The following is a 21,372-nucleotide window of genomic DNA, read 5'->3' as shown; positions in this document are numbered from 1 at the left end:
TTATGATGAGTGATGCGACATCGTAGGCCTTAGAAAGACAAAAATATTAAGGAAGTCATAGGAAGAGAAAGATGATGACTTCAAGTCTAAGTCTCTAACATCCTTTGAAAGGATTGTCCATTGGATATGCATGCACTTTGTGTTGCCTAGAGATGGAACAATTCAAGAAGTAAATGACCATAATATTTTGGTCATTTACTACCTTTAGAAGAAGATTCCTCTCAACCTACTCCATCTGATCATTAATCACATGATAAAGAACACCAAGCCCATCAAGTCAACCTTTAGTGTGCCTTATGGGATGCTGATGTCCCTAGTTTTTAAGCATTTTGGAGTGTCTACGGAAGATGAAGACAAGGATGATGAGTTGGTGAGAAGATAAGTTCAGAAGTCTAAAGAAGAAGAAACCTTATAAGACCATTATGAGGGAGTTCAGAAAGAGGAAAATAAGGAAAAACTCCTCAAAATGAGCAGGAAAAGTTAGAAAGGGAAGTTTCTAAGGAGCTTATTGATTATGGATCTTTCCATGAAGCCTCAGAACATCGTTTTGAGGAAGAAAATAAGGATGAAGCAGACCATTATGAACCTTAGAATGAGGATATAGCATTTGGTAGGGTGCTTATATAAAGAATAAAGTAGAGCTCAGAAAGAAGACATTCATCCTTCTGAAGGTGTGGAGAATATTGAAGCTCAGTACTTTGTGAGTTATGAACTAGCTCAAAAGTATCTCAATGTGGAGATCATTGATAATGTTTTGGCCAACCTGAGGACTACTAACTCTAGCATGGAGAAGCAATACACTGAGAAAGAAGATGAAAAACAAAGTCTTTTGAGAAGGCAGAAAAGGCTGACGATGTTGTAGAAATTGCCCAAAATGTACTAGAAGTTGTAGTTAGGGAGAGAACCCTATTGGGTTTGTGGAGGATTCTTTCTTCAATACTGAAAATATGCATAAACCCTTCAACTCTCCCATCTTTGACATGGTTTAGGGTTTTGTCAAAATTGCCTATGGCCATGGTCCCTTACATGGTGAACCCTTAACCTTTTCCACTCCCTTTGCTCAACTTCCTTTTGAGTCAGCCACTATAGAACCTTCTAAATTTCTAGAGGAGGTTCCAAATATTCATATTCCTCCATCTATTGTTAAACCTTATTCAAGGTCAATTGAAAGTAGGTTGAACTCCATGAAGAAGCAAGTCAGAAAAATTCATTCTAACTAGAAGTTATTGCTTTCCAACATTGATCAACTTCAGAGAACCATGCATGTGTTCCTTGAGAGATTCCTTTTCCTGGAGGAGTGGATTTCTAATAAGGTTATACTTGCCTTGATCCCTTAAGTTGGCCCTATGCAACATGATCCTCCACGACCACCAAGAGCTACCACCATGCCCTCATCTTCATCTTTAGTGAACTCCTCTCTTAACAAACATGAATGAAAAAACACCCTTTGTTCCTCCCTTCTTTTTTTTTTTGCTTGAGGAAAGAGGGAAAATTTTAGGAGAGATTAGTGTAGGGAGTATATAAGTTTTTGTAGGATCATCATCATATGCTTTTTCTTTTGCTGATATCTTTTGTATGATCCTATTTATTAATGAAACAAATCTTGGATTAATGGTTATACCTTTAAGTGTTTTTTTTATCTCTACATTATTCTATGTGATCACTAATCTATTGATTATGATAATAATGCATGAATTGAGGGAGAGCTTCCCCATTAATTTATGTGGAACAAAATTTATGCATACTCCTATGGGGAATTTAAAAATTTAGAAGTTCAAAAAGTTATTGTCACCTTTTAAATTTGCTCCTAAGGGTTTGTCATCCTAAATAAAAGGGATATTGTTGGATCCATTTCTCTAGTTTTCATTATGACAAACCATTAGCAATTCAAATTGTAAGGATGATGGGTTTATGTGATGACTAACATTCTGTTCAAGTGTTTCAAAGTTAAACTTATTAAGAAGAAGTTATGTTCATGCATTCTTAGGTGCTCAAAAAGGTACTTCCCTATGAGTACTTATTCATGGAAATGCACAAGACATCAAGACCTTACAAAAAAGATACATCAAAGGCTACAAACAGAGCCTCCAACATTAGAATGAAGGTGTATCAGAATCTACATCAAATTGATGGAGAACTTGACTTTGAAGAATAAACTTCAAAAAAAAGTTTAGAATTGTTTAGAATGCACCTCAGAAGACAATATCTCACTTTCCATATAATGTCACACTCACTGATGGCACATCAGAAAATGAGTGCTAATTGCATTAGAAGATGCAATCAAGTTGAAAGCTGAAGATGTCCATGAGAAGAACTGATGTGGATCATCATAATGGAAGATTGAAGACATTACACATTAAATCAAATATGTCATGAAGTTTTGATGATGCCAAAGAAACACACTTCTCATGTTTGATCCAAGACAAGAGTCCAAGAAATCCAAAATAAATGATGAATCTAGTCTCTAGAGTCTTAGAAAGAGTTTCTAAATTGATGATGCACAAGTTATGGCCAAAGAATTTTTTCAAGTTTTTAAGAATTCATAAAAGTGGTATTTACTCTCTGGTAATTGATTACCAGAGTCTGTAATCAATTACCAGTGGCCAAAATGCTTTTTGAAATGTTTTTAAATATTTTTGAAAGCTTGTAATCGATTACTAGAAGTTTTGAACATTTAAAAACAACCTTTAGAAATTTGAATTTAAATTTCAAAGTTTGTAATCGATTACAGAGTATATGTAATCGATTACTAGAGTTAAAATTCAAATTTCAAATATGAAGAGTCACAACTCTTCAGAAAACAACTGTGTAATCGATTACACCATTTTGGTAATCGATTACCAGTGAGGAATTTTCAAAAATAACTCCTAACAGTCACGTCTTTTCAAATGATTTTGAATGACCATCAAAGGCCTATATATAAGTGACTTAGGACACGAATTTCCTCAGAGTTTTTACTGAACAAAAAAAGTCTTATCCTCTCAAAAATCAAATTGTCTTATCCTAAAAAAAAAATCCTTGGCCAAAACACTTGCAAATTCAATAAGGAATCATTGAGTGATCTTCATTGTATTATCTTTCTCTTAAAAGAGAGTAATTCTTCTTCTTCCTCTTCTTATTCAAAGAGAACTGGTTAAGGGACCGAGGGTCTCTTGTTGTAAGGTTATATGAACACAAAGGAAGGGTTGTCCTTGTGTGGTTCAGACATTGTAAAAGGAATTTTACAAGATAGTGGAAATCTCAAACGGGTTGCTTGGGGACTGGACGTAGGCACAGGGCGTGGCCGAACCAGTATAAACTGAGTTTGCACTTTCTCTTCCCTTAAACTTCTTTTAGTTATTGTTATTTTTCTTTTGCATTAAAGAAGTTTATTTTGAATTGTCTTTTTAGTAATTCATAATAAGGGTACATTGAAAATTTTAAAAAGGAGAGTTAAAATTTTAATTGAGAAAATAGTCTTTGATATCTTAATTCAACCCCCCTTCATAAGATATTTGAGGCCACTTGACTAACATTACACAATTTAACCTTGGACAGAACACTAAGACACGAACAATTGTACCTAAACTTTGATTTTATGAAGCAACCTACTTTAGAATACTTTGTGTCGAGAAGATGTGTTAAGATTGATGAAGTTATGCTACTTCAAAAAAACATAATTGTTGATATTCATCAAAAGGATCTACTTCAAGTATGGATCCTCAGCTAATATCAGAAGGTTCATCAAAATGGGAACCTTTGAATAACCACCTCAGAATAACTCTGCTAGCTGTTATTTCATGACACCTGTCATCTCTGTCTACTTCCTCTAAAAGTTTGTCAATTGAGTGGACCCCACTTCAATGGTCTTTTTATAGCTTTAAGAGGTTATCCAAAAGCATGATGATGAAGTGACAAACATACCACAAGAAGGGGGGATTGAATTGTGATTTCAAATAGTTTTAAAACCTTTTTGAAAATAAATAGGTTTTTATTAACTTCAGAATGAAGAATTGTTCTAAGCTCAAAATGAAAATACAAGTTGTTATGGAAAAGAGCTTTTATAGTTCAAAGCTTTGTTTCAAAAGGATGTTTGGTTGAAGAGACTTTGATGAAAAGGTTCAATTTTAAGTGTGTTTATTAAAGAGGTTTTTAGCCCTTATAATTATAAAAAAAAAAAAACTAGTAAAGTTATCAAACAACAAAAACAGTGCAGACAAAGAAGGGAAGAATATGATGCAACATAATTTTATACTAGTTTATCCCAACCTTGGACTATGTCATGTCCTCACCCTTCAGACCTCTCCTCACAAGAGGGTTTTGAATTAGGAATTTATAGTTTCTCACTTCTATCTTAGATCTATTACAAATTATGAGCTTTTACAAAAGAGGGTCACTCTCAACAGAGAGGGTTGAAGTAGAAATGTAGATTTCTTACATAAAGATTTAACTCAAGTTGTTATCACTGGAATGCTTCACCTCTTAAAGCTCCATATGAAACTATTGGAGTGGATCCCACAAAGTTGGCAAACTTCTAGAGGAAGTAGACAAACTTAACAACTGTCATGTAACATGTAGATTCCTTGAGATGCATTCTGAACTCCATTCTAAAGTTTAGTCTTCAAAGTCAGATTCTTCATCATTTTGGTGTAGACTCTGATATAGCTTCATTATGATGCTAGTTCTCTCTATCTAACCCTTGATAAGTCTTCTATGTAAGGCCTTAATGTTTAGTACTTTTCATGAACAAGTACTTAGAGGGAAGTATTTTTCATCTTGTAGATGGGCTTCAAGGAATCTTGTAAGTTATTTACTCTTGACAGATGCTCTGAGACAAACTTAACAACTGTCATGTAACATGTAGATTCCTTGAGATGCATTCTGAACTCCATTCTAAAGTTTAGTCTTCAAAGTCGGATTCTTCATCATTTTGGTGTAGACTCTGATATAGCTTCATTATGATGCTAGTTCTCTCTATCTAACCCTTGATAAGTCTTCTATGTAAGGCCTTAATGTTTAGTACTTTTCATGAACAAGTACTTAGAGGGAAGTATTTTTCATCTTGTAGATGGGCTTCAAGGAATCTTGTAAGTTATTTACTCTTGACAGATGCTTTGAGACAACCTTCTAAGTACCTCAGAATGCATGGACATATCTACTTCTTAATAAGTTTAATTCTAAACCACTTGAGTAAAACATTAGTCATCACATAAACCCATCATCCTTACAATTCACATTGCTAATGATTCATCATAATTAAAATCAGGGATATGGATTCAACAATCTCCCCTTTTTTATGATGACAAACCCTTAGGAACAAATTTAAAGGGTGACAGACCTTTATGAGCTTTTCAATTTTTAACTCCCCCTGCAAGTGTGCATAAGTTGTATTTCATATTAAGTAGAGGGAAGTTCCCCCTCAATTCATGCCTTATTAACTCAAGTTATCAAATTTATCAAAGCACAACATAATGCAAAGATAGAAACAAAATATGAAATACAATAAATCATATTAGAAAGGAGGAGTTGAATAGTGAGTTAGATAAACTTAGAAATCTTTTTGTAATGGAAATGATTTTACAGGCAAAACAAGTTCTCAGAGAATTGTCATCCAATTATAGAACTCATGTGTTTAACAAAGGTGTTATGGACTATCATCCAATGTTTAGTAAAATAGTGATTCAAAATACAGTTTAATATAAAAATTATGTGCAAAGTTGTGTCAATAATAATCCTTAAGACATACTCAGAAAAGTTAAATGAGAGTAGTAGAAGCACTCAATTTATACTAGTTCACTCAACCTGAGCTATGTTTAGTTCTCCTTTACAAAACTATAAAGGGTTCCACTAATCAATGTTTGATTGCAACAAGCATTTTGACTTGTCACTTTAAGCTTTATAAGTATTTTCAAGGTCACTACTAGCACAACCCTTGAATCTAAGAATACTCAACTATTGTTTTGTCACTAAGCCACTCATGGCTTTGACAAACAAATAGTTTTTAGAATAAGAGATTCTATCACTTAAAGAGTGTGTTTACAATGAAGTCATCCTTAGTACAATGACTTTTCTACGCAAAGGATTTTTTCACTCAGTAGTATTTCTCTTTAATTCTTTCTCCCTTTTCAATGTATGAATACTTTTCGTTAGTCTTGAGTGAGGTTTTGATGCACTTTTTATAGGAGAAGGATGATTGAATCATTGTAGGATCTTATGCATTCAATTTTTTACTATTGTCTATCTTATTCTTCTGGTGTCAACTAAGATATGGAATTAGTGTAGTCATAGCATGTTTTTATAAACAACTTTAATTTGAATAGAAACAACAAACATTAATAGGGGGTGATAAAAAAATGAACCGAATCAAACTATGTAGAAATTAAATTGGAAAAACAATTTGTTCAAACCTAATTGAATTAGAAAATAGTTAACACTTGGACATAATTGAACTACTAATTTGGTTTAATTCGGTGAGCTATTTTATTAAATCCCAACTAAATTGTGTTTTAGACCTACTAAATTATTTTGGAATTACAAACCAAACTATTCTTGAGCATAGAGGAAAGATTAGCAGTAGTTGAATTTTTATTAGGGGTAGGTATACCAACCAAGATCCGTGGACCACACAGATAACATACCTATTTTTAAAAAAATTACATCCTCATAAGGGAATTTGGGCTTGATCCGTGAAACCTACCGATTTCATGAACTTAATATGTGGATTCAAGGATTAGCCTACACACCAAAGGGAAATGATGTTGTGCATTTTGATAGTAAAGGTCAGAGGGAGAAAGACTCTAGTCTTTACTTCACACGAGAGGGAGAGAAACCCTAAATCAAAATCTCAATCCTCACTCCTCAAATTCAACTGCACCTCCTTTGTTCTTCTCATCAAAATCTCAGTCCTCACTCCTCAGATCAAACATGTGCCTCCTCCGTCCTTCCCTTCTTCAACCTCTCGTGCAAGTCATGTCATTACCACCCCTCCTTCGACACTCACGTAAGTCACATTTGGAATTAGAGTGAAGCAATAGTTCTTCCTTGCATTGCCCCTCCTTCAAGGTCCCACAGTCATGCTTTTCTCCATTCGTCGCGTCGTTGTCCTGCCACCAACACTCATCGTTGTCATAGTTCCAATTGACATTGTTGGTTGAAGCTATTGTTCTATTGAAGTTGTTGCACCTTTCTCTCTCTTGATCCTATTTTAAGTTGTTGTGTTTTTAAGATTTTTTTAGATGAGTATTTGGGCTTGCGGGCTTGTTCGCTTATTTGTGGGCTTTGACAGACTAGATACATACCTATAAGAAAGTCCATATATTTTACGGATCGAACTTATCTAACCCATCTAAAATGTGGGTTCTCTAGACCTGGTCGGACTGGTCTATATACCGAACCTAATTTTTATCTAGTTTGATTTCTATTTGCAAATAATTTTGTTTATTTTTTTTATAATAAAAATTTTAATTTAGTTGTTTTTGGCATAAATATGTTTAAAGTTCTTAATAAATTACCAAATTTTGTTCTAGGTCCCTAACAATTTTTTTTTTTGTTTAGTCTTTGATATATTAAAATTTTTGTTTTGAATCTGGATTGTTAATGAAGTGATGGCGTCAGAGACTATTACAGTCATTGGTAATGTTTGAAAGATTAGTTTGTAAAATGATACATTATCATTTAACCAATAACAAAGACTCAAAATAAAATTTTAAATCGAAAACTTAAAACAATAAAAAAATATACTAAAAATTTAAAATAAAATTTGATCATTTATCATAAACCTCAAGGATATTTAAAACTTTTTTTGATAAAAAAATGGTTCAATTGTTATAATTCAGTTCCATTCTACAGTTTGGTTTAGTCAGTGTTTTTTAAACTCCCTGATGCTGAACAAATAGGATTACTTCACGGTCTATATATCATCGATGAAGGAGATTACGTTAAAGAAAACTCTGACAGATTCACTATAGTGTGTTAGCTTGTGCGGCTTTTAGGCACATCCATTTGTAATTTCACGTCAGATGAGAAAATAATGCACGGAAGCTACTTCTTCAGCAACGTATATCCATTATGTAGTCACAGATGCAGACGAAAAGGATATTAAAGTCATTTTCCAGGTGTGGGCAAAGAAATATCTCGATGTTCTTTTTCAAGTCTCTTTTTTTATTATCCTTAAAGGAAAGGTGCGTAGCATAAATTCCATGTCAACCAACTACCCACACTAGAGCGAACAAAGCATGGGGAAAGTGTTCAATGGAGTAGAAGAGTTCTCTGAATCACGCAATGTGTTCAAGACGGTTCCTGCATTGGTGTTGTATCTTGGAGCAATTCATTTCAACCTTGCGTTGATACTCTGGGCCACAGTCTTCCTTCCTCTCTCCAAAGGACTCTTGTTCGTCTTTTACTTATATTTTTGTTATGTATATTTTTTTATCGATAAATATTAATTTAATCATTAATTTATTTACTTTTGTTAGTAAATTGCTCACTCAGTTGTTTATTTCCTTTTATCTATACAGAAAATTTTCTTCACTATTGATAAATTATTTTGTCTCTATTATTAAGTTTTTTTCTTTTTTATCAAACCCACTTTATATTTCCATCCTTTACATCTCTTTGACGAACACGAACAGGTTTAATTAATTACAATTTGTTCATGATGTTAAATGGGTTTTGCAATTTGCATTTCAGGGTGTTCGGTTTGCTCTTGGTGTTCGTGCTCATCCCTGTGGACGAGAACAGCATTTTTGGTCATAAATTGTCCAAGTAACTTTACCTTTCTATGCTTTTTTTATTTCTACTTATTTTTTAAAATCTTTTTAGTTTTACTTGGATGTTTGAAGCCCACTATTTGAGCAATTTGTTAATGGTTATATTTTCAGATACATATGCAAGCACATTTGCTCCTATTTTCCCATAACGCTTCACGTAGAAGAAGCAAAAGCCTTTCGTCCTGATCAAGCTTATGGTTTGTACTTTGTACCAATCCATCGACTTAATTTTCTCATTTGTTTTTATGTTTTAAGTTTTAACTATTAAATTAGCTAAAAGATCAGTAGGTAGTTAGAAGTTATAAAACTAATCTATTAAATTGTAAATATTTGATAAAATTAAATATTAAAATAAATGAAAATATAAAATAATAAAAATAATAAAATTATGATTTTATTTAAAAATAATAATAAAATTGATAAATACATTAAGAATAGAAAAGAAAATAAAATATAAAAGATAAAAAATAATATTTTAAAAAATACTTCTTCAAACAAAAAAATTTTAAGAAAAATATTAGAAATTATTAAAAAATTATTTATGCAGGCAAAGAAAAATTTTAACTAACAAAAAAGATAAAAACTAACTTAAATATGATGACATACATCCGAACATGCCCTTTATCATAACTGGTCAACATGAAAATACTTTAAGCTTTGTAATTTTTTTTTAAAATGTCATTATTATAAATACAAATATAATGTTAATTTTACCTTTGACGCACACTTGACATGACATGAGGTAAAATAAAAATCATATTTAGCCTTTTTTGGGGGAAGCTGGTATGGTGCCTCTTTTATTGTCTTGGGTGATGGATCTTGCTAATTTGCACTCTAGGAAAGGGGCTTGTGAGGAATATTTATTGGGATCATCATGTCCCTTTTCCCATATAATGGGTAATTTGGTGAGGGATGCATCAAGTTTAACATTACTAAATTTTTGGGAGGGTTGGAGACCATTGGTTCAGAAAATTTACACTTTTAACCATTGCATATTTACATTATTCTTTGAGAACTGCATTTTATTGTTCTCATTAGAAAAATAACTGTCTTTGACTTTAATTTTTTGAATTGCCGTCAAATAAGATAATATGTTAATCAATATTTGAATTTAATTATCAATACATTTTAATTATAATAAATGGAAATTTCAAGAATAATAGTAGAAATTATAAATAGATATATATATATATATATATATATATATATATATATATATATATATATATATATATATATATATATATATGGATGAAACAATGTCGTCCTTAACCTTGACCAGAGTTAGATTAGAAATAGGATTTACAAAGTTATGTAAACATATTGTTTTGGCTGACTTCGGTTTTTGGAAGTTTGGGTATACATGGAATTGTAATTAGCATAGTTTAATTTCATTAACAATACTTTGTTTTTTTCCCTTTCTTTTTATTGCATCACTAGTCTTATCCTAAACTTCTATTTTTCTCTCCTTATTTTAAAAATTGAGATATTTTTGTGAAAATAGCATTACCCCGTGAAAATTATTCCTCTTTCATTTGTATTTTATTATGATCATGTTAAATTGTAATTTAAGTCTTTTTAAAGTTTTAATTTTATAATTTTAGTCTCTTATTTTTAAATCAAACATTTAATTTTTTTTCATATTAAACAATTTTGATCCTTTTGTTAGTTAATTATTAATTTACCATTCAAATTGACTTTGATGAAATGCATTTTGGTGTTAATATGAGCTTATATAGATTATTGACATAATATTTATCTTGTAAGAGGTTAATAAAGTGAAAAGTAAAAAAATCTTAATAGGAGTAAAATTCACAAACTTTTATTTAAAGATAAAATAATAAATTATTAAGATACTCTTTTTTTTAATTAAATTTATAAGTACTATTTTTTACATATCAGAGTTATTAATTTTTTTCGAATTATAAAAAATATAAATTAAAAATATTTAATATGTAAATTTTTTTAATTTTATTTTATGTCATTTTATTTTTTTTATTTTGAATAGTTTACATATTTTTATTTTTATTTTACCAATTCATAATTAAATTTCATAAATTAATATATAAATTAATTTTAATTTACAGATTATTTTTACTCTAATTATACAAATCTATATAATTACATCAATTAATATGCAAATTATACAAATAATGTAAATTTCTTTTAATATGTAAAAATTATTTTATTCTAATTATATAAATTAAGAAAATTTCAATATATATTTTTTAGGAAACATTACATGTTAATTTTTCGTTTTAGCTATAAAAAATTATTTAGTAAATAATTTTTTTAATACCAATTATATAAATCAACAAAATTATATAAATTAATATGTAAATTATTTATATAAATTAGTTTTTGTAATTTATAATAAAATTATGTAAATTTATTTTTATATATAAATAATACAAATTTTTATTTTGATTATAATAATAAATAATTTTTTAGATTATTTAAATATTATTTTGAATTTACTTAATATCTATAAATTACATAAAATACTGTTCTAAAATAATCTATATATTTTTTATGTAATTTTTTTAAAACTATAATAAAATAAAAACAAATTTTTATATATAGTAATTTATTACTTTATATTAAATAAATTTTTATAATAAAAATAAATACATGTAGAATTAAGTACTAAATATATTTAAATATTAAATATTTCATTTAATTTATAAACTTTTATAATTCGAATAAAATTAATATCTCTTGATTAATGAATGATACATACAAAATAGTGCTTATAAAATTAACTAAACAAAATACCTTTTTTAATAGTTTATTATTCTTACCGAGATCATTTTTTATTTTTTCATTTTATTTAACCTACATAAATATTATGTCAACTCCTTGTATGAGTACCGCGTTAACACTAATATGTTGTATTAAAGTCAATGTTTCGTTTTGAATAATCAATTAACAGAAAGATAAAAACTACTTATTAAAAAAAAAAGATTAAATGTCTTAATTTAAAAATAAAATAACCAAAATTATAAATTTAAAATTATAAGAGAATCAAAATTATAATTTTTCCTTTTAATTATCAATTATCAATCGAATCATTGATAGTAACAACATGCCCTCCATGCAGTTTTTGGGTATGAACCACACTCGGTTTTTCCAATTGGCATTGTTGCACTTGGTGACAGCACTGGCTTCATGCCTCTTGCAAAAACAAAATTTCTTGCTAGCAGCGCCGTAAGGGTTTTACGCTTTTACTTGAGACTATATATAATGAATGTAAATTTTAAAGCATATAAGTATTGAATTGAAGTTTCTTCTCATCACATTGAATGGATAGGTATTCTATATACCATTTTTGAGACACATATGGACATGGTTAGGATTTACGCCAGTGACAAAGCAAAATTTCATTTCCTCGTTGGAAGCTGGTTACAGTTGCATTTTAGTACCTGGTGGAGTTCGAGAAACATTTTTTATGGAGCCTGGTTGTGAGGTATAGTGTTTTCTTTTGCCCATCTTACTCAGCCTTCATATATATTTTTATTATTTGATCCGATTGATTCATAACTGAAAAGGTTCATTAATTGCCTACTGTTGGGGGTATCCATCAAAGGTTAAGGATTACGGCATTTCCGTACACATGCTGCCTAAGTTACCCCAAATCATAGTACATGACATAAGCCACAATCCGCCTAGTGTAATCCATAGACTCCTAATCATGTACCAACTATTTATTAATTCCATCCCCGTGCATCAAGATAAGCTAGTGGAAAGAAGATATTGCAGTCTCCAAGCTTGCACGTTTAATTCTGCAGCAGAGAAGTTAACAACAACTTTTAAAGCATTCAAGACCAATCTGAAAAAGTGTAGTGATGTCCTTGTGCTGTTGCTAGAAACCAAGACCAGGATCTTACTTTTATAAGATCCGGTACCAACCAAATAAAAACAACCCCTTTGTAATAAAATTTAGTTTTGAATTAACGAAATAAAAACAAAAGTTTTATGCGCTATGTGAATAATCTACTATTCTTAGGCCCAATAGAGTATTAATAGTGGGGAGATGCTAGGTGCACCCAATACTAAAAAGTAAAAGGCAAAAATGCCCCTCGGTATTTTTAAAAAACTTTTGCGCACCCAGCAGCCCTTTTTCATGCCGTGATTGCGCTTTCTCCTTCTTCTGCCCGTTCTTCTTCTTCTTCTTCAGCACTTCTTCAGCAACCCTTCTCCTTCAAGCCCTTGCACCGTTCTTCTTCGGCCCCATTGATTCTGCGCACATGGTGGTGTCTTCTTCTTCTTCTTCAGTCCCCTTGCTTTTGCGCGTTTCGTCGGCATTGTCGAGGTAAGTTGTGTTCTCCCTCCCCATGGTGTCCTTTGTGTTTTTTTTTCCATTGTGGGTGGTGTACATTTTCTATGGCTTCTTTTGATCCGCATTGGCGTTTAGTTGATCCGCACTAGACATAGGTTAGGTGTAGATGATCCGCATAGCCTTTGAGTTGATCCGCAGTAGAGAAATGTTAGGACTGAGATGATCCGCAATAGTGTTAGAGATAATCCGCAATAGTGTTAGAGATGATCCGCAAAGGTTACACATGAAAGAAGCTGCATACGGATCAAGTTTATCCGTAAGCTTCTTGCGGATCAAGTTGATCCGCAACAAACATACGGATCAAGTTGATTTTTATGCTTATTGCAAATCAACTTGATCCGTAAGAAGCTTACGAATCAACTTGATTCGCATGAAGCTTACGGATCAACTTGATCCGCAAGAAGCTTATGGATCAACTTGATCCCTAAGCCTTTTACGAATCAACTTGATCTGTATGCTTAATATCAACATACGGATCAACTTGATACGTATCAACCTTACAGATCAACTTTATCCGTACAAATTACAGACCACCCTCACGCACACCCAGCACAAATGCGTACCTCGTATGTCGCCGACGAAGAACCAACCACCGCAACAATGAACACCAGCACCTCCACCTTCACCAATCGCAAGAAAACAAAGAAAATACGGCGAAGCACTGCGCACCCAAGAGAGAAAACGAAGAAGAAGCATTGCGCAAAAATGGCTGGGGAAATTTTTTAAAAAAATAACAGTTTTTAAAATGAGAAGAAAGCGCAAGGGCAATTTTGATATTTTTAAAAAATGTTGGGTGCACCAGCAATAATGCTGGGTGCACCTAGCATCAACCTTAATAGTGTTGTGTAGTTTTAGACCCATCGTTAGTATTAATGTTTTTTATTTGTCTTTTAATGATAATAGATAAATATAAATAATATCTCATCGGTAGGTTCTAGGTTGCTTGAGTGTGTTTGTTATAAATATATTGTATCCCTCTAACAAAAGTAATCAAGAATAAAAAATGTTATTTTAACCTCTTTTAGTTGTAGAATTTAGAGTAGTGATAGAATAGATATTTTCCCCCTATCAATGGTGTTTTCATCAGCCTACTCTTCTCTCACACACACTCCATCACCTGTAGCTCCATGTAGAGCTTGTAAGCCTTGGATCTTCTTTATCAATGGAGTTATTTGCTTCTTGAAGATCAATGACAGCATAATAAAGAAGGAGGAAAGGTGATTGAAGACGTCACTTCAAGGAGAAGATGAATCAAGAACAAGCTCACCACCATAGGAAGCCATGGATAAGAGCTTGAAGGTAGGAGAAGATGAGTGAAGAGAGAGGGAGAGAAGGGGCACAAAATTTTTGTCTCAAATGAGGTCTAAATTTTGAAGTGTAATTTCTCAAATGATCAAAGTTGAAAAATGTACACACAAGGTCTCTATTTATAGCCTAAGTGTCACATAAAATTGGAGGAAAATTTAAATTTCTATTAAAATTCCACTTGAATTTGAATTTGTGGAGCCAAATTTGGAGCCAAAATTTCACTAATTATGATTCAGCCCACTAATCCAAGATCAAGTCCAAGATTCTCCACTAAGTGTGTTTAGGTGTCATGAGACATGTAAAACATGAAGAACATGCACAAGTGTGATTATATGATATGACAATGGGATGTAGCGAGCAAATGTTCACCTCTCCCTTAGGCTAGACCAAAATTTAATTGGATTGGACTTCTCCCAATTCAATTAAATTTGTCTCCCAATACACACATTGAACAGTACACTCAATGCATGTGAAATTACAAAACTACCCCTAATACTACAACTAGTCTAGGTGCCCTAAAATACAAGGGTTGAAAAATCTTATATTACTAGGGTACCCTCCCTACACTATGGAATCCTAAATACAAGGCTTAAAAATAATGAAATCTTAATCTAATATGTACAAAGATAAGTGGATTCATACTTAGTCCATGGGTCCAAAATCTACCCTAAGGCTCATGAGAACCCTAGGGCCTTCTCCTGCATCGCTGATTCAATATTCTTTGAGTCTTCTATCTAATATCCTTGGAGGGTAGGATTGCATCATCTCCCATGGATGTTCCTTTGCCTATCAGCCTCCTTCCTCTAAACAAACTAATGTTTTCATTGTAGACTTGATTGTGTCGTGGTAGAACTTGTGAGAATCCAAACCATGAGTAGACAACATACCAAGTCTGATATGACACAGGACATGAAGAAAAAAAAATGATCTGAATTTTCATCACATGTAAAACATACCTACTCAAGAAATCCCCTGTGACAAATAATTACTATTCTATGTAGGAGATTACCTCTAGTTGCCAATCTTTCAAAACATAAGCGCGGTGAAAAGCCAAAACCTTCAAAGGAACAAAACACTTCCAAAATGTGCAAGGATTGCTATGCTTTGACTTTGAGTATCTCCAAAATCCACCCGTTTCTACAAGAAGGAATAAGTTGACATTGAGAGTTGACTTACAGGCTCCTCTTAGTTCAGATTTCCTAGTTGAGTTAGAGGCTCCTCTCTTCTAAGTTCAGATTTCCTTTTCCCACACAAACAATCTCCTCCACCACCTCCAACTACATACTTCTTTTGCTTCAAGCTCAAAAACTTGAAATATTTCAACCCATTGTATTGTATTTCTTGCAAATTGACAAGCCAATAACATTCTTGAGTTGTATAGTTGAGTTGTTTGTATTATCATGTGAAAAATTCTCCTAGACGTTGAACACAAGAGAGTAGCTGAAATTGAGAATTGTGCATAATTATCATGCACTAAATAAAGAAAAATTGTCTCATTTATTGAACAAATTACCAAGAGCTTTGAACCAGAAATATATTTCCCTCTTGTGTATGATTTAATGATTGTATCATTGTGTAGTCACAAATGAAAGTTTTATCAGGAAAATTTCATCAATTGATTAATATTTTGGTGACTAATGTTGATGGTTCCTATAAGATCATTTTTAATTTTGCAAATAGGATCTTTCTTGCTCTTTGGTTTTGGGTCAGATTAGATCAGTTTATAAATACTGTTTGTATCGGTAGGAAATGTTTATGATATATTTCAAATTCAAATGGGTTAATAGTATATTAAGAATATTGTAGATTGCCTTTCTTAAGCAAAGAAGAGGATTTGTCCGCATAGCATTGCAAATGGGCCTACCCCTTGTTCCAGTTTTCTGCTTTGGCCAGGTATTTCTTGAGCAGAGCTGTATTCTTTAATTTTCTTTTATTTAATTATACCATGTATATATCCAACTTGCAATCGTTGCTGGCTTAAAATATCAGCTTCATTAAACTATTAAAATTAAAGTGCATGTACCTATATATATGTTTATTATATTTCCATATATTTAGATCTTGTTAATGAACTGATTTTATTTTTTCTTTACACAAATTCATCATCTCTCGCTATTTGGTGCAATATTTGTAGACAAAAGCCTACAAGTGGTGGAAGCCTCCAGGAAGGTTAATGCAAAATCTTGCAAGGTTTTTGAAGATAATTCCATTATTTTTCTGGGGTATTTATGGGTGCGTGTCTATCTCTTTTTCATGTCCCTACTCTCGTTCTTGCTTTCACTTGCAAGGGATTTTTGACGAGGAATGAATCAACTAATTTTCTTTCAATATAGAATACATTCATATACTCATTAAATAATTGATTTTAGAAAGGAGAGTAGAATTCAATTACTATTGCGGGGAACAGATCTTAAACAAGTTAGTACTATTTGTTGTCAATGACAAGAAAAGAACTATATTTGTTCATAACCTAGAATGTTCAACTCTTGCCTTCAGATCTCCTATACCATTCAAAAATCCATTGTATATCGTCGTGGGTAGACCAATTGAGCTAGAGAAAAATCCAGAACCAACAATGGAGCAGGTAAATACATAATTTATGAGGGTCTCTTTAAATATGTGGATCACCTTTATCATTTATGTGTTAAAAAGAAGATATTATAGAATGTGTTGCTAACACTTTTTTAAGGAAAAAAAATTACAATTCAGTAACTTCTATAGCCTCCTTTTCCTAAGCTGACATTACCAATTCATTATGGGATATCAATTAATGGGAGCTGCAGTTGAGTAAACCTGTTATCTGTGATTATCTATTTATCTTTACTTGGTTTCAAGTTGCAAAGTAGATAGTCACTAATTAGTGCGTTGGAAAGATAATAGCAGGAAGAGTGTGTTATTAAGACTACTAAAGACAAAATAGGATTAAGTGACTTCTATAACCTCTTTCCTAAGCTAACATTACCAATTTATCATGAGATATCAACTAATGTGAGCTTAGTAAACTTTTTTTTTATCTTCAATTATACTTTGTTTCAGGTTGCCAAAGTACATAGTCAGTTTGTTGAAGCACTTCAAGATCTTTTCGACCGACACAAAGCTCATGCTGGATATACAAATCTCGAGCTGAAAATATTTTGACAAGGCCAACGTCTGTTGGTCCTAGCTAGTGGCAAGCTTTAGTTGTCTTCGGGTGAAGTCATACATTTGAATTTTGTGAACAGAGAAAAAAAAATAGTCATTAAGCCCCTTAAATGAGTTTACTCGGTTTGACTTGGATTATACCAAATATCTAAACTAAAAAAACGAACAAAAAAATGTTTAACTAGATCACGATTTCATCTCATATTTGTGTCAAAAACATGTATTTATTTTTTACTTTGTTTTTCTTCCTCCGATGTGGTTGCAAGATTTCACTTGTTTAATCGAGTTATTGCCTAATTGCTAACTTCATTTTCTATCTTTCAAGCAATACGTCATGAAAGAGAATTTGTTTATCCGGTATATTGTCTCATAGTTTCTATTTTTTTTTTCCGGCAAAAAATAATATATATTAAATGAATGGGCATAAGAAATACCCATATGAAAATTACAGACGAAAAGGAAAAAAAAAAGTAAGGAATAAATATATTCCTTGTCCCAACCAACACCTCCATATTTGAACACATTTTACTCGGGATGTTGGTGACTTAATTTGGTTCGTTTTTTTATCAAAAAATCATTCGAACCAAACTTAGAAAATATATATAATTGAGTTTGATTTAATTTTTATTTAAAATAAAATTTTAACCAAACTAAATTAATTTTTATAGTTTTGTTTAATTCGATTCAATTTTTGGATTTTATTAAAACATTATTTTATTAAAATTTATATACTTTTTTTTCAACTTTTAAATTAAACTACATAAAAAAAATTGTTAACAACAATTTACAAAACTTATTAATATGTTAAACTTTTATGATAAAAACTGTCAAATTTTTATCAATTGTATAGAACCTCATTCTTTTCTCCACACACTCCCACCAAGTCTCTCTCCACCACATCGAATCCAAACTAGAGTTCCTATTCCCACCCTCACCTATACTTACGCCATACCTAGCTACCAACACTTTCCTCCATAGTCCTTGTTGATCTTGAATAATCTACCACCACCATTTATCTAGCAATGCTTCATTAAATGACTTTAGATCACTAATCCCCAACCCATCTTTCTCTTTCGGCCTACACACCAACTCTCACTTAACCCAGTTAATTTTCTTCCTCTCCTTAACCCCCCCCCCCCCCCCCTTCTCCAAAGGAACTACCTGTGGATACTCTCTAGCCTCCTAATAATACCCTTAGGGACCCTAAAAAAAGAAGAGAGGTAAAGAAGAAAGGGCATATTTGATTAGTGCCACCTTACTACCAAAGGATAGAGCATGATGCCTCCAAAAGGCTAGTTTACTACTATACTTCAATAAGATAGTAATCCAAGTGGGTTCCTTTTTAAGATTACCCCTTGTAAGGATACCCAGGTAGACAAAAGGAATTCTCATCAAACAACAACTCAACCACCTCGCAAACCTTTGTGATACATTATCCCTCACACCAATACAAGTTAAACTACTTTTTTAGAAGTTAACTTTCAAGCCAGAGACAAGTTCAAAGCATTTGAGCATAGCCTTCATACATTTTGATGGAATAGGCTCAACAAGAACAAAGTATCATCAACAAAATGCATTAATAAGACAGTCACTTCACGCCCACCAACCTTATACCCTAAGAATAATCCTCATCATACCAGAAAAGCCCTCTGCAACAACTGTGACACCCTCTATCCTGACATACATATTTATATAATATCATACATGAAAATACGGAATTAATTAAAATGATTTTATTCAATAAACATAAAGGAGCTCATGTGGATAAAAGGTTCGCATTCGCGTTAATCACCAAATTAAAAACTTATCAAATAAGGGTAAGAAAACATTTATGGCCCAAAACAAGGCCATCCAATTTTTTTTACAAAAGGAAACAAATTAAGTAGCGGAATAACATAAAGTACCATGTTCAGAATATTATGCAAATAATACAGAAACCCATGTCCCAATGTCACATCCTATCTGAACATTGTGTTCCAACGTCCTTTAGCATAAGGTTCTCCATAGCTATCCACCTAACCATTTTCTCCCACGAACACAAAGTTTAAGATCATCATAGGATTCAAATACAAATAACACACAGGGATTACATTCCTAACTAATAGAGAGAAACATAACAACATAGATATACATATCATATAAATGAAATACAGTTTACTTAAACACAACTCACGTCATTCCACCACTTATTGTGTGACATCACATCTCAACACTACACGTCTCATACATTTTCACACCATTCATGTATTCAAGAATTAAAACTCGGTATCACTCAAACAATCAATATTGATCAATACACAAGTGTTATGCAACAAATACACTAAGACTTAATCCTATATGAAATGTGGTAAAATAATAGAGAGATCAGTCAAGGTCACTTTGTTTTGCAAGAACGCTCCAACCATATGGGATCAACATAGGTTTCAAGGAACATTCAAATCGAGTGTATTTACCCCCAAGGACTACACTCTGAAGAGTCCGTCAGGGCCTCTCCCTCCTGATTTAGATCCAACCCAAAAAATATTTTAGCACACAAACTCTATCTATTAACTGTACAAAACACATGACTCCTCAATTATTCTCAAAATAATTTTAAGTCATCGCACCTCAAAGTGATTGAACTCGTCGGGTTTCCACGGTGGATCCCATCACAATACTCGTCGCACACTAATTCGTCGTCCTTAAAGGGTTTTACAGTCGTGTGATTGTACGGTTCATAGCTCGCAACTCAATGCACATAACATCTCAATACACATGTGTGATCTCACAATTTAACACATACTCAACTTGTCACTTACACATAGTTCATCACACTTCCATAATCCCTAGACAACACGTTATCATATCTCATGCATTATAAAGATGTCACACAATAATAATATTAATATGTTATGTTCATATGATTAAACCCCTCAAACAATTTCACATAATCATATCAAAATCAAAGGAATCAAAATCATAGCTCAAAAACATGAAAACACTAAGAGCACTCAATTTTATCAATCAATTCGCATCAGGGCATCAATTGGCCTGTCAAACATAACAATCACGTAATTATAATCATAAAGGAAGAATCACAATACGGTTAACATCCCAAAATAAATCCTAATTTGATCGTCCAAGTATCCTTACGCGTGTTCATTCTAACCCAAATTACAATAAACTCATCCCTTACCTCTAAGCGGGCTCACGTGTGTAGTCCGATAGTGATAGTGGCTAGGGTTTCCAAGCATTAGAGAGAAAGAGAAAGGATTGGAACCTTCATTTCACTGTCTCTGTGCGAGGGACATTTCTCTCACCAAAGATATATATTTCGCAAATCCCAACGGTGGGGATGTGCGAAAATGAGTTTTGAACCAAGTGTTCAAATTTCACAACGCTTCAACGATTAACGAGTCTGAAATCGTAGTTTTACTGGGATATGTTTGAGTGTATGCAGGAAAAATAGAGGATTTTAGGAGAGGAAGAAAGGAAAATGAATTTGAGAGAAAAAAAAGAGCGTAGAGACATATCATAAATGTAAAACTAACCTAATATGTCTCTATTTATAGCTAGGGTACTCTCGGCCTATTATTTACTCTATTTTTTTATTTTATAAAAAGAAGCTTTATTTTACTCCCATCAAATGAATAAATAAAATCTCCTTGTTATTTCCTAAGAACATATATTTATTTTATTTACCTTAAAACCATTATTTTAATTAATAAAACTATTTCTTCCTATTTATTTGATTATAAAAACCTCATTATTTTCCTAAAACTCTATTTATTTTTAAATAAAATTATTTTTAATTTATTTTACGAAAAATAGGGCGTTACAACAACCGGGAATTGTAAA

At 32.0% G+C, this 21,372-nt stretch overlaps 1 protein-coding gene and 1 non-coding gene across 3 annotated transcripts; both read left to right on the top strand.

The window, feature by feature from the left end:
* The first annotated feature begins 7,984 nt into the window (after positions 1-7,984).
* On the top strand, positions 7,985-17,787 carry LOC100818670 (diacylglycerol O-acyltransferase 2D-like). Of its 2 annotated transcripts, none has more exons than XM_006599210.4 (9): positions 7,985-8,368; positions 8,668-8,742; positions 8,859-8,944; positions 11,848-11,954; positions 12,058-12,213; positions 16,201-16,287; positions 16,529-16,584; positions 16,891-16,978; positions 17,431-17,787. In XM_006599210.4, exons 1-9 carry the CDS (start codon positions 8,214-8,216, stop codon positions 17,530-17,532), a joined length of 912 nt encoding a protein of 303 aa, XP_006599273.1. In that variant the 5' UTR covers positions 7,985-8,213; the 3' UTR covers positions 17,533-17,787. The 2 variants fall into 2 exon arrangements, with proteins under 2 accessions (XP_006599273.1, XP_003547891.1); XM_003547843.5 differs by having other exon boundaries at positions 7,998-8,368; positions 16,529-16,626.
* A 2,293-nt stretch (positions 17,788-20,080) lies between these two features.
* On the top strand, positions 20,081-20,255 carry MIR4357 (microRNA MIR4357). The gene has a single exon (NR_048677.1). It is a non-coding gene; the product is annotated as a microRNA MIR4357 (primary transcript).
* Positions 20,256-21,372: the final 1,117 nt, after the last annotated feature.

Source organism: Glycine max, chromosome 16, assembly GCF_000004515.6.
Source record: "Glycine max cultivar Williams 82 chromosome 16, Glycine_max_v4.0, whole genome shotgun sequence".
NCBI lineage: Eukaryota > Viridiplantae > Streptophyta > Magnoliopsida > Fabales > Fabaceae > Glycine > Glycine max.
This window is presented reverse-complemented; position numbering and strand designations above follow the sequence as displayed.